The sequence below is a fragment of the Grus americana genome, chromosome 1 (genome assembly GCF_028858705.1).
Source record: "Grus americana isolate bGruAme1 chromosome 1, bGruAme1.mat, whole genome shotgun sequence".
Classification (NCBI taxonomy): domain Eukaryota; kingdom Metazoa; phylum Chordata; class Aves; order Gruiformes; family Gruidae; genus Grus; species Grus americana.
Genome location: NC_072852.1, coordinates 174,804,763 through 174,817,791, shown reverse-complemented (window position 1 = coordinate 174,817,791; position 13,029 = coordinate 174,804,763). Strand labels below are relative to the sequence as shown.

At 38.1% G+C, this 13,029-nt stretch overlaps 1 protein-coding gene across 3 annotated transcripts in view; it reads left to right on the top strand.

Moving 5' to 3' along the window:
* The window catches only part of PIBF1 (progesterone immunomodulatory binding factor 1), a 131,421-nt gene that overhangs the window by 15,797 nt on the left and 102,595 nt on the right, over positions 1-13,029 (top strand). For all 3 annotated transcript variants that reach the window (XM_054833583.1, XM_054833574.1, XM_054833593.1), the window contains exons 6-8: positions 6,180-6,313; positions 8,327-8,435; positions 12,211-12,392. In XM_054833583.1, the coding sequence (XP_054689558.1) occupies positions 6,180-6,313; positions 8,327-8,435; positions 12,211-12,392 (425 nt within the window). The remainder of the gene's footprint in view (positions 1-6,179; positions 6,314-8,326; positions 8,436-12,210; positions 12,393-13,029) is intronic.

Below are 13,029 nucleotides of genomic sequence, written 5' to 3'. Positions count from 1 at the left end.
TTGTTTATAAATTTTAGTAGCAGATAGTGCCCCATCTACAATCCTTGACAGATTACCAATTTCATATCGACATACTAGAAGAGATGTCTTATCTAGTTATGTATAGCTTCCTCACATTTGGCCAGTTGTATTCAAATAAATAATGTATTGACCAATAATTTTTGAATGTATATTATATAAACAGGTGGAAGCAAAATGATATCTTTACTGTGTAGCAGCATCTCATTGTCCTAGTTTTGGCTGGGATAGAGTTAATTTTCTTCCTAGTAGCTGGTATAATGCTGTGGTTTGGATTTAGTATGAGAATAATGTTGATAACACACGGATGGTTTAGTTGTTGCTAAGTAGCACTTACATTAAGTCAAGGACTTTTCAGCTTCTCATGCCCTGCCAGCGAGAAGGCTGGAGGTGCACAAAAAGCTGGGAGGGGGCACAGCCAGGACAGCTGACCCAAACTGGCCAAAGGGATATTCCGTACCATATGACGTTATGCTTAGCATATAACTGGGAGGAGCATGAAGGGACCACTGCTTGGGCACTGGTTGGGCATTGGCCAGCAATTGCATTGTGTATCACTTGGTTTTTATTTTTTTTTTTATTCCCTTTTCTGTCCTATTAATCTGTCTTTATCTCAACTCACGAGTTTTACTTTTTTTCCCCCCTGATTCTCTTCTCCATCTCACTGGGAGGAGAGTGAGCAAATGGCTGTGTGGTATTTAGCTGCCTGTTGGGTTAAACCACAGTAGTCATCCAAATAACTTGAGGGAACTGGTTTTCACATCACAATAATATAGTAGCTTTACATTTGCCTAGGGCCTTAGGAACCTTAGGATATGAACAGAAAGTGCTGGCTTGTGTAAGTGATCCTTCAAAGATGAAGTTCTCATTTATAAGCTTTTTAAAAGCAGGATCACTTTCTTCCACAGGCTTATCTTTAGACAATATGAAGAAGTCTTGCTACTTTTGCTTGATTGGCTGATGTATCTTTTCCCTGCGTTTCTGTTGTTTATATTATCCCCAAAGGCTTTTTTGAAAGATCAACTTATCCCTACTGTATATTAGGTGTCACTAATTTTGTTCAAAATTTTGTACTTAAAATTTAGATAGATGTTTATTTCAGTGACTACTGTAAGTTGCTATTCATTCCAGATGGAGGATAACAGTGAAGTTTAATGTCATAAAACTGAGGTCTATCATTACAGAATCATAGAACTGTTTAGGTTGGAAAAGACCTTTAAGATTATCAAGTCCCACCATTAACCTAGCACTGCCAAGTCCAACCACTAAACCATGTCCCTGAGCACCACATCTACACGTCTTTAAAATACCTCCAGGGATGGTGACTCAACCACTTCCCTGGGCAGCCTGTTCCAGTGACCAACAACCCTTTTGGTGAAAAAATTTCTCCTAATATCCAATCTAAACTTCCCCTGGTGCAACTTGAGGCCATTTCCTCTTGTCCTATCACTTGTTACTTGGGAGAAGAGACCAACACCCACCTGGCTACAGCCTCCTTTCAGGTAGTTGTAGACAGTGATGAGGTCTCCCCTCAGCCTCCTTTTCTCCAGACTAAACAACCCCAGTTCCCTCAGCTGCTCCTCATAAGACTTGTGCTCTAGACCCTTCACCGGCTTCATTGCCCTTCTTTGGACATGCTCCAGCACCTCAATGTCTTTCTTGTAGTGAGAGGCCCAAAACTGAACACAGGACTCGAGGTGCGGCCATACTATTTCTGATACATGCCAGGATGCTGTTGGCCTCCTTGGCCACCTGGGCACACTGCTGGCTCATATTCAGCCAGCTCTCAACCAACACTCCCAGGTCCTTTTCTGCCAGGCAGCTTTCCAGCCACTCTTCCTCAAGCCTGTGGTGTTGCATGGGGTTGTTGTGACCCAAGCGCAGGACCCAGCACTGAGCCTTGTTGAACCTCATACAGTTGGCCTTGGCCCATCACCTGTCCAGATCCCTCTGCAGAGCCTTCCGAACCTCAAGATCAACACTCCCACCCAGCTTGGTGTTGTCTGCAAACTTGCTGAGGGTGCATTCGATCCCTTCGTCCAGATCATTGATGAAGATATTAGAGAACTGGCCTCAGTACTGAGCCCTGGGGAACACCACTTGTGACTGGCCACCAACTCCATTCACCACAACTCTTTGGGCCAGGCCTTCCAGCCAGTTTTTTACCCAGTGAAGAGTGTACCCATCCAAGCCATGAGCAGCCGGTTTCTCCAGGAGAAGGCTGTGGGAAATGGTGTCAAAGGCTTTACTAAAGTCTAGGTAGGCAACATTCACAGATCTTTAGTTTTTCTACCAGTTTGGGTTTTAAATGGTGCAGATCAGGTAAGTTCAGAATTTTCTTGCCTAAACCATCCGTTGACAGCATTTGTAAACCAAATGGAAGCACTTCTTGGTAGGGACTACTTCACATGCTCTGTAGAAACCACCTGTACTGTTTAATACTGGGTTTCTTGGACAGCTCTGTTAAAGATTTCTTTACACAGTTTGCCTACCCATCTTGCTTAGGACAGGTTGGTTTGTTTTAACCACCTCATCTGTCTGAGTTGCTACTTCCTGCAGTAGCAAAAATTAGTAAGAAGCTGAAGAAAGGCCATGCATTGCAGTCATCTTCCATGTGAGGAAGTACTGTTTGTCCTTTAATATTTTTAAGGTTTGTGGACTTACTTAAGTTATTTTTATTTATCAGTGTTACTTCCAGGACCTCAGTCATGTCCTTGAAAGTGCTTTGTATGTTGATCCTCTTAAAAGCCTCCTTTTTGCTTCAGCAGGACAAAGCTGTTCATCAAGACTTCCAAGCTATCTCTTGAAGATAAATTGAAAGATAAAGCTGTTCCATTGCAGAGATCTTAAAATCAGTTCAGGGTATATGGACATTATTATAAACTAAATTAACTTCATCACATGCAAAGCAAGGGTTATTCTTCCTAAGCACAGGCAGCTTGATTGTATGTCTTTAAGATATATTGCTATAGAAGTCCAGAAGTTTGTGTATCTGCTACCTGGAGATATGCATACCATATAGGGGTGTTTTGTGTGTTAGCCTATAGACTGTTTATTAGCTTGCCCTGTCACATTTTTTCCTGTGATTAAAATACAACTTTAACACCTAAAAGATTAGGTAGGTAGAAAACTGTGACCTATGCAGTGGAATTAGTATTTCTTCAAGAATTATAGTAAATCTTTAAGAAACAAAACAAAACAAACCCCATTTAATTACCTGTTTAATCAAAATTAACAGTTTGATACTTTAGATATGTCTTTGTATCGCTTTCCAAAAGCAGATTTTAACTTCTCTCCCCTTCCCTTGACATTAACTACTGATTTGTTAAATAGAATTCAAAACCTAGTTTAGATCTCGGGTATTAGAAAGAACTAATTTTGTAGATATTTAACTGTTCTGTTAATTCGTGCTTTAGAGCTTTTTATGACAAATTTGTCCAGTTTAATTTTATACTTTTGGTAGTTGACTTCTAGCTGCTAAATGTGTAATACAGTAGGAGCTTCAATAGCCCACTCTGCAAAGGCTGTGTGAATTCCAGCATGGTATTAGCAGCAGAGTGGCACAGCATATCCACAGGGGAATTCATCTTTCAATTTGCACTTAAAAGTTAAGTGCCCTTACCACCATTTCCTATTGCAAGATGAGTCATGTTTGTACTGTATAACAGGGTACTTGCACCTGTACATTACATATTTGAAACTCTAGCTAACTTGTAGACAAGACCTTTAAAAACACCTGACAGAGGCTTTACCATTATAATGCCATTTTTATAAATGATGGCAAGTTAATTGGTTTAAGAAGAAAATGTTCTATAGTGTTAATTTGTTTAACGTATATCCATTAATTAGGGTAAACATAAAAATAAGCCATAGATACTGGTATGTTAGGGTGAATAACAATCATGTCTTTAGATGACGTGTTCTCAGTGATATGCCATCCAAAATCCTCATGGGGAAACTTTCTCAGTGTTGTGATTTTGTGGTTGTGATCGAATGTGATTTTTAGTGGAAGTGAAAATTATTAATTTAGTGAAATAAATAAGAATTTTTTGTTTTATATCAACAGAATAGTTACAGTATGTGTAGTGGCTTAGGGAGCTTTTCTGTAGTGTTTTACAAGCATTGAGGTGTGGGTTTTTTCAAGAAGGCATTCTGTCAGTCTTTCAGTTTATGGTGCCTGTGAAGTTGGTCAAAGTTCTTTGTGTCTTTCCATACCTATCCTAGAGTATTATCCTTGTGTTCATTCCTCCTAGTAAGCCATGTTTAGGAGTCTTCCACTCCATATATGCTATTGTGCTAAACTTTTCTTGTCTATTAAAAACTAGCTAGATACAATTACTATCCTCTCTTATAAATCTGTATAAAGCATAGCTTTTGGTTTATTTAGAAAAATTATAAACTTATACAATGTCACTCAATGCAAAATAAATTTAATTTGATTAAATGGTTGGTTCAGTAATCACATCTTAAGGCAGCCATTTGGTTTTGTATTCACCTTCAATTAATAATTTTGTGATGTCCATTCAGTATAACCAGATGGAGTTATTGTTTGTCAAGCATCCATTATCAATTACCAAGCCTGCCATGTATCAACCATGGCAGGAAAAAACAGAACTCACAGTATTCTGAGAAGTGTTTAAAAATCAGTCTGCTGATTTTAGTATTATCAGTTATGAATTATTAAAAAAAAAAATCCTTGAAGGGGGGGGGCCTTAGCTCTGAGTTGAGTGAGAAAATTAGGTTTCAGAACAAATTTGTTGCCAAATAAGAAGTTTGGAGTTGCTGTACAGAATTAACACCTAATACGAGTATTTTTCCACAAGATAGAAAGGCAGTTGAGAGAACTGTGCAATTACTGCGAAAGCATGTGCATGTTATTTTATTCTTGTGTAGTAATCAGATATTTATTTAAACACAAATTGTGGATTTCTTTAATTTTGCTGATAGTTCAGTGGCCTTCCTCTTGCTTTTAACTTGGTTTTGTCTCACATTATGAGCGGTTTAAGAGCACTTAACGCACCATTACCAATTTATTCTTCCAGAAATGATCACAAGAGTGAACAATACTAGCAGCCAAACACAGGACTGGTGTATGTATTTGAATATACTCATATGAGTGTTCAGGATACTGCCATCTGGTTTAGGAAATGGCAATATAAGGATGATGGAATTAGGTTACTGCGGAAAAAATCTGGATGCCCAAGAAGTATTCTCAAATTTTCAACAAATTTTTCTTTTTGCTGTCCGTCAGTTTTCCATAGTACAGGTGGATAAGCATAATATTTTGGTTGTTTTTGTGGAGAAAAAGTAGTACAGCATTTAGGATGAGCAAGTAAGGTAAGCTTTGTGAAAACAAATACCTACTTTGTACAAAAAGCTGAGAAATGGAGTCTAGATTGTGAATTAAGGTACAAAAATCTGCTGTTCCTCTGGGGGATGGTAAGGAAGAGGGCAATGATTATCTTCAAAAGGAATAACCAGTATTTTAAGAGACAAATGTTTTCTGTGTGTTCTTTTGCTTTGGTCCCTTTTTCTGGTTCCCATAGTAGTCTCTCAAGGTATATGAAGAGGAAAAAGAAGGGAAAATGGAATTTAATGCTGAAAGACCAGTAAATGGGCACCTTTTCTTTCTTCTTTTAGTTTGTCTTTTTTTCTTCCTCCACCAAAGGATAATATGCTTCAACAAATGTAAGTTACCAGATACAATTTGAGAGTGACTGAAATTTTTCATATAATGACAGAGGTTCCCAAACTTTCTGAACAACCAATTCTCTTTCTTTTTTTCAAATGGACCAGCAAGTATCTTCCCAAGGAAATTTGTTTGAAAATGTTGTAAAGGTGGTGTGACTTTTGTGTTCTTAGTATAGGTTTGTAGACCACTGGCTGTATATATGAGCGTTACTGGTCTTTGAAGTTGTGCTAATGGATAAATGCATTAGAAAAAATAGGTATGTTAATCAACTATTTCGAGTAAGGTAAAAATAAGTTAAGTATCAGCATAGCTGGTTACTTTGTGATGTATGCTAGATTTCCAAATACTGAGACAAATGGAAATACTACCACTTGAATATTCATAAGTGGTCTTCACAAAACTTAGTCAATGATTGCTTTAAGTAAATACCAGTGTAGCTGTGACGACTTCAAAATGTCTTACTTTCTAGAGCTATGAAGACGAGAGGAGGAATCGGTCAGAACTTGAGGTTAGATGCCAGCGTTTAACACTGGAACTGGCTGATACCAAGCAGATGATTCAGCGAGGTGATTACAGACAAGAGAACTATGATAAAGTAAAATGGTAGGTATCTCTCTAGTTCAAGTGTTTTACTAGCATACAAATGTTAATAAAGTTCAACTTTGTCTAGAGTTTTTCATTTCACGATTTTTATTTTACACACACCACAGATATTTTTTCCTTACCTCAGTCCACTAACAGTTCAGTTATCTCCTGTAGTATATTGCAGTCATAAGATGAACAACACTTTGAAATCTGATGCATCAAATTATCTTCCTAAAAGTTTATATTTAGGGATTCACTATGTTTTCAGAAGAGCCTACCAGTCTCATTGCAGCTAAAGAAGTGGGAGCTATTGATGCCAACCATCTTAGAACAAGTACTCTTTTTTTTTTCCCCAGTTTAAAAGCAATGATCTAACAAAAGACCCTGTGCTCTACTGTGTGGTGCCTACACAGTGAATTAAGAGGGTCGGACCTTGGGAATTAATATTTAACAACTTAAGATATCCTTGTAACTATAAATTTGAAAGGGCTGTTGTGAGAACTCTTAGAGAATCTTAGGGTTACCTTAGTGAATTGGTTTAACTGCAGGAAGTTCCAATGTCTCTCTTCATTTTTAAAATACAGATTTTAGCATTCCAGCCTGTGCTTTGAGTGCCCATCTCATAAACAACAATTGCAAAATAGTGAAAATGGGCTTCTTATAAATACACTCATAGACATATACTTAACAGTCCAGCTCCCAAATAGCTTTTCCAGTGTGCTTGCAAGTACAAAAAACTGGCCTTTGGCACATTTGCTGGGGAATGGATTAAAAAATGGGGATTATGAATAGAAAACAGCCTGTCGGCTCCTTAGTTGTTCATACTGAATGAACTCAGGCACAGTTACTGACACAAAGTCATTTGAAGGAGAGTCTGTCTTCTGTTCACAGCTATATGTACTAAAACAACTTTGGAATCTACCTGGAAGCTTGTTGCAAATAGGATGGATTGATGCTTATGGTTTGCTTCCCATGTGCAACTGCATCTTAATAAGTGGATTGTAATAACTTTCATGTGAATGGCCCCAGTGTTTAACAGTGTACATTTAAAATAGTCTTGAGTTGAAAAAGGCATGAATAAACGTGCCAAAACTATATTTGAGAGAGTAGGTTGTATTCATCTGGGTAGGCACAGACGAAGGGGAGGGGAGAGCACTGTTGGCATGACTGCATGAGGATATTTGGGAGTATTGCACGAGTTAATCACTTCCAGACTTGTTTCTGCCTTTAAAAATGCTATGTCAAATCTAGTTCTGGTGTACTACAAGTTATCTCAGTTTTAAAGCTATGCTATGCTTAATATAAAACTGGTTAGCTTTTTTCCAAATTGCAAGCTCATACTGGCTCATTCATTTCACTGTTCTGACAGGGTCAGATAGAGTGGAGACATAGAGCTGCTTCTTTATGCATTGGAAAGCACTCTTACTCAGAACACCAACATATTTTTTGCAGCTGTGTCATATATATTTTAAGCATGAAAAGAGTAGTGCAACCTCCTCTGGTATCAAGGGGCTGTATACAAGGGAGAGTAGCAACTGAGAACAAGTATGCATTGCTTTCTGCTGGATTAGGAAGATGAGAATGAAATTGCTTTAGTTTTTCATCAAACTTAATGTCTGCAAAAGATTCAGGAGAATGTCATGGGAAATAACATCAAAAGCTTGCCAAAGCTAAAAGGATGGACAAGGGTACTTACAGTACCCATTGCTAAGAGGAGAAATGCGTAGCCCAAAGCCTAAAGAAGAATAATCAGAGGAGTATGAAATAATTTAGGATAGGAATTCAGGATTATTGTATTATAATCTAGGATTATTTTTTAAATACTTAGAAATTAAGAAAATTATTTCATATAATAAGATATTGTTGCAGTGTTAATAACTAAAAAAGGTAAAATTATCACTAATTGCCCTATGAGTGACTGGTTGGAAGAAGTCAGTATCATGACCTGAAAGAAGACTGAGAAATGACAAATGCATAGGAATCTTGTTCATTACATTTTATGCACCTAATAGTTTCACCTTATTTTAACAGCGAACGTGATGTATTTGAACATGAATTGTCAGAACTCAGAAGAAAATATGAAATATTAGAGGTGTCACACAAAGCGCAAGCTAAAGAAAGAAATGACTTATCAAAAGAGGTAAACATAAAGTTCTTATCTCAGTAATTGTCTATTTCTTCACCTCAGGAATTTGATTGCTTGTCTAATCAAGTCTGGAGGATCATGGAATAATTTAGATTAGAATGGTCCGCAGGAGAGCAGCTGGTCCAACCCTCCCATGCAGTGCAGAGCCAACTTAGGTCAGGTTCCTTAGGGCTTTGTCAAGTTTTGAATATCGCCAAGCAATGAGATTCCACAGCCTTTTCTAGACAATCTGTTCCAGTGTTTGTCCACACTCTTTGTGAAAATTTTTTTTAAAACCTAATCAGAGTTGTTGCAGCTTTTTTCTGTTGCCTGTCACTGTGTACTTCCAAGAGTCTGGCTTGCTCTATGCGTTCCAATTGGATAGGTGAAGATAACAATAAGCTTTTCCCCATCCAGATTTCTCTTCTGAAAGCTGAAAAAACCCCACATTTCTCTCAACCCCTTGTACATCACATGCTGCAGTCCATGACTGTCTTGGTAGAGCTCCTCTGGTCTTGCTCTGGTATGTTAATGATGTCTTTATGGGGAACTCAAAATGGGACATGGCACACCAAATACAGTCTCACAAGTACTAAACACAGGGTAATAATTTTCGTCAACCTATTGTCTGCATCGTTGCTAATGCAGCTCAGTAGGCACTTGGCCTTCTTTTCTGTCAGTGCACACTTCTGCCTCATGTTCAGTTTGTTCAACTCATATTCACCTGTCCAATCCATATTTTGCCAATTTTCCCGTAGATATGTTGTGGGAGATGGCTGAAAGCTATGCAAAAGTCCAAGTAAATGACATGGACAGCTGTCCCCCCATCCATAGAGCCAACTTTCTTGTCAGGTTTGCTAGGCACGGTTTGGCCTTGGTAAATACATGCTAGTTGTTTCCAGTCACCTTTTCTTCCATATGCTTCTAGGACATGGCTTCCAGGAGGATTTGCTTCATAATCTTAGTGGGGACTGAGATTAGACTTACAAACCCACAGTTCACTGGGTCCTTCTCATTGAAGATGGATTCTGGTCATCAGAAGCCCTACTCACTTGCTATGGTCTTTCAAACAGCAGGCCACACCAACATTGGTTATCTCCCTCAACATTGGTCAAGTGCTTTCTGTTTTTCCCTAGGCACTATGTACATGCCATTTTCCTAGGTCTCTAGCTTAGTCTTCCTTTGCTGCAGTCTTCCAAACTCTGCCAATAAGCTCAGGAACCTAGGAGGCCCAAGGACAACATTTGCTAGTGAAGGCTGAATGCTGTGAGTATGCTCTATCCCTCAAATGGTGCAGAACTAGTTATAACTTACTTCAGCTCTTTCTGACCAATAGTGACAGTAGGGCAGAGATACTGTATAGCTTATGTTTTGTTGTGTATGTTTTTTCTAGACATCAATAGAGTACATAGTTTTTCTTCTTTGTGACTCTTCAGTAAAATAATGGTTCAATTGCCTGAAGTTTCCTTCACTTTGCCTTTACAGAAGTTAGTTCTGTGTCAGGAATAGAGAGACTGCTATTCTGGACCTCTTCTTTCTATGATACTGCCTGTTGTCAAGAGGAATTCCAGTGCTGCTTCCCTTTTGGGCAGGACTGCCTACTAGGGTGATGGACTGTTTTTCTCTAACGTCTCTGTTCGTCTTTGAGTCTTTCTGCTGGGAAAATGAATAAATGCCTCTTCAGGCACAGAGGGGTTCTCATCTTTGTCAGGGTTCTGGTGAGTTCTGATCCAGTTAGGTCAGTCACTTCAGTGACTCAGTCATTGCCATTCTGGTAGCAGTGGTGTTTCACAGGAGAATGTGTTTCTGCTGCTCCAAAGACCGTCCAAGAGCCAGAGCCTTGTCAGGTCAAGAGAAATGTCCCTTGCTGCTTCTCTGTTCATTGATTCAGTCATGAATTGTTCAGTGATGGCTCCCTTACTGAACATGTATGATAACTTTTGAGTCAAGGGACTTGGAAATATTCTCTATATATATTTCTCTAAGTCCACTGCCTTGATCTATAGGACTTTTTATAGTTTATACCAGTACAAGCTTCCATTACTCACTATCAATTATCACTATTTCTGCATCTAAATTGTTCATAGGGAGGATTGCTTCACTGAACCTCCAGGATTACTTAGTCACTTTAAGTAGGATAGAATCATACAAAACTATGGGAACCACTAAGAGATTTTTCCCTTCATCTGATGTAGGCATAACTTTGCAACAGCTTTTCAGGAGGGAGAAGAGGCTTTTTTTACTGAATCTCAAGAAGGAAACTTTTTCAGTTTGTATCATTGTTGACTAGTTATCAGATGGTTTGTAGCTCAGTGCAATTTCGATGCAAAAATAAGACTATTTTTTAAGCTGAGTTTCTGTATAGAAATCTTTCCAGGAAACATCAAAAGGAATAAAGAAATAATTGATTGGCTGTTCTGAATTAACTTGAGAATGTGAATGAAAGGGGCACTGCATGAGAAGGTTGTTCTTGACTTCTGTACTGGTCCCTGGAAGAATCAAATGGAGAATCTTTGTGTGTTTTTTTTCCTTCTTAACTCTGTTATCCCAGAGGTGCTACATCCATGGCTGATCGGCTTGGCCTTGGCCAGTGGTGGGTCTGTCTTGGAGCTGGCTGGCATTGGCTCTGTTGGACATAGGGGAAGCTTCTAGCAGCTTCTCACAGAAGCCACTCCTGTAGCCCCACCTGCTACCAAAACCTTGCCACACAAACCCAATACACAGATGGAGAGAAGCATGCCTCTAAGAGCTTTTTTGCTTTTTTTTTTGGTATGGATTTTTGGCTGTTTAACTAGTTGTTCCATGTCTTTGACTCGAATATCTCCATTAAGTAACCTTTAGTCCTTTTATGACTCAGGAAGGGTGAATTCTGTCTAAAACATGTACATGATGTCTTTATAGCTTTGGGGGACATATTTCTGATACGTTACTTATTTATCATTCTTTGAACTTGGCATGTGACATCCTCAAGAGGTTAAATGGCAAAATTATTTAAAGTGATAAAACTACATTTTGCTATAATGAGTAAGGAGTTGGCCACTGTGTACGAGTGCCATTATGCTTTGTGGCTGTTCTCTGACAATGTTCAATAGATGGAGACTACTCTCTCCCACACCACTTCTTGGAGTGGTAAAGATGACTGATCTGGTGATTGGGAAGGCTGTTACAGAAACTCAGAAGATATTAATATTTATACTTTGGCATCAGTTCAGCTTTCTGTAGCAACACAATGCTAAATGAAAGTCAAAACAAGGCGTGTATAACCCTCTTTGCACTTGGTGCTGGCCTGGACCGTTACCTTGTCCATGACAATCATGATATACTTCAGCCCCAGAACTAGTAGTTTTACCATTTCTTTATGGAGCCATAATCACTCTGGTGCCCTTAAACTTTTCAGTTCTGTTTCTGAGTGTGTTGTAGCCAGTATGATGACAGACTGGTACCAAGACTCGTCATTGGTATTTCTGACATCGTACTTTTCAGTACTGTTGCTATTCAGTACTTCAGTACTATTTAGATACTGAGGTAGATTAAGGGACACTATCTCTTTTTGAGGTACCAATTACCAGAAATAAATAATGAAAACTCATACAAGTATAATTTTATTAAAGCCTTTTTTTCAGCATAAAATTTCACCAACTTACTCATGTTGAACATAAGTGTAAATAGAGTTTTTTGGTTCAGGTGATTTCACAGAGGAGAGTTAAAATGAAATCACAAATATGTGTACATAGGTTAAATACTTATCTTGAAGTTCATGTTAAAGTGTTCTTTTTAATGTCTTTTATAGCTGGCAACTATACAACAATCCCTCAACTTGTTGCAAAAAGATAAAGATTATCTTAATCGTCAGAATATGGAGCTTAGTGTTCGCTGTGCACATGAAGAAGATCGTCTTGAAAGACTTCAGATGCAGCTAGAGGATGCCAAAAAAGCTAGGGAAGAAATGTATGAAAAATATGTTGCATCCAGGTAAGTTATCGTGTGTTCACTTCTATCAGTAGACAAGTTAGTTAACTGTTTTCCCTTGTTTCTTGCACAAATCCTGTTTAAATATAATTTTAGCTTTCAGAAAGCTAGTCCATATTTGTGTAACTAGAACCCACTTCTGTTGAGTCTTAATAGGCATCAGGAAATTTTTCTTAAACCTTTGTTACAGGACCATAGTAGTGAAGATGTCAGCATTGAAAGTTTATGGCAACTGTTATCTTAGGTGTATATAAAAATTTACAGAGGTAACTGTAATTAATTACAAAAGACAGAAAAACTCTTTAAAGTGCATACGTTGCATATCTTACCCCCACACATGCCAAATGACCTTTATTAAAAACAGGAGTATGTGAAAGACAATCTAAATTATTTAATTCTGCAATAATATATTTATTTTTCACAAATGTTTAAAATAGGACATAATGTGTTTCATATCAGCTATTAGAGCTATCAGTGTTTCATATCTCAAGTTTGAATACAGATTCTCTAAATGTAGCCTTGAGAAATAAATTGATCATTGTATGCTAGCCACAATGATAAATAGTGTCAAATCCTTATGGTATTTGAATTGGTATAGATATATGTTGAACAGGAAACACTACACTATTCAGCTACATGT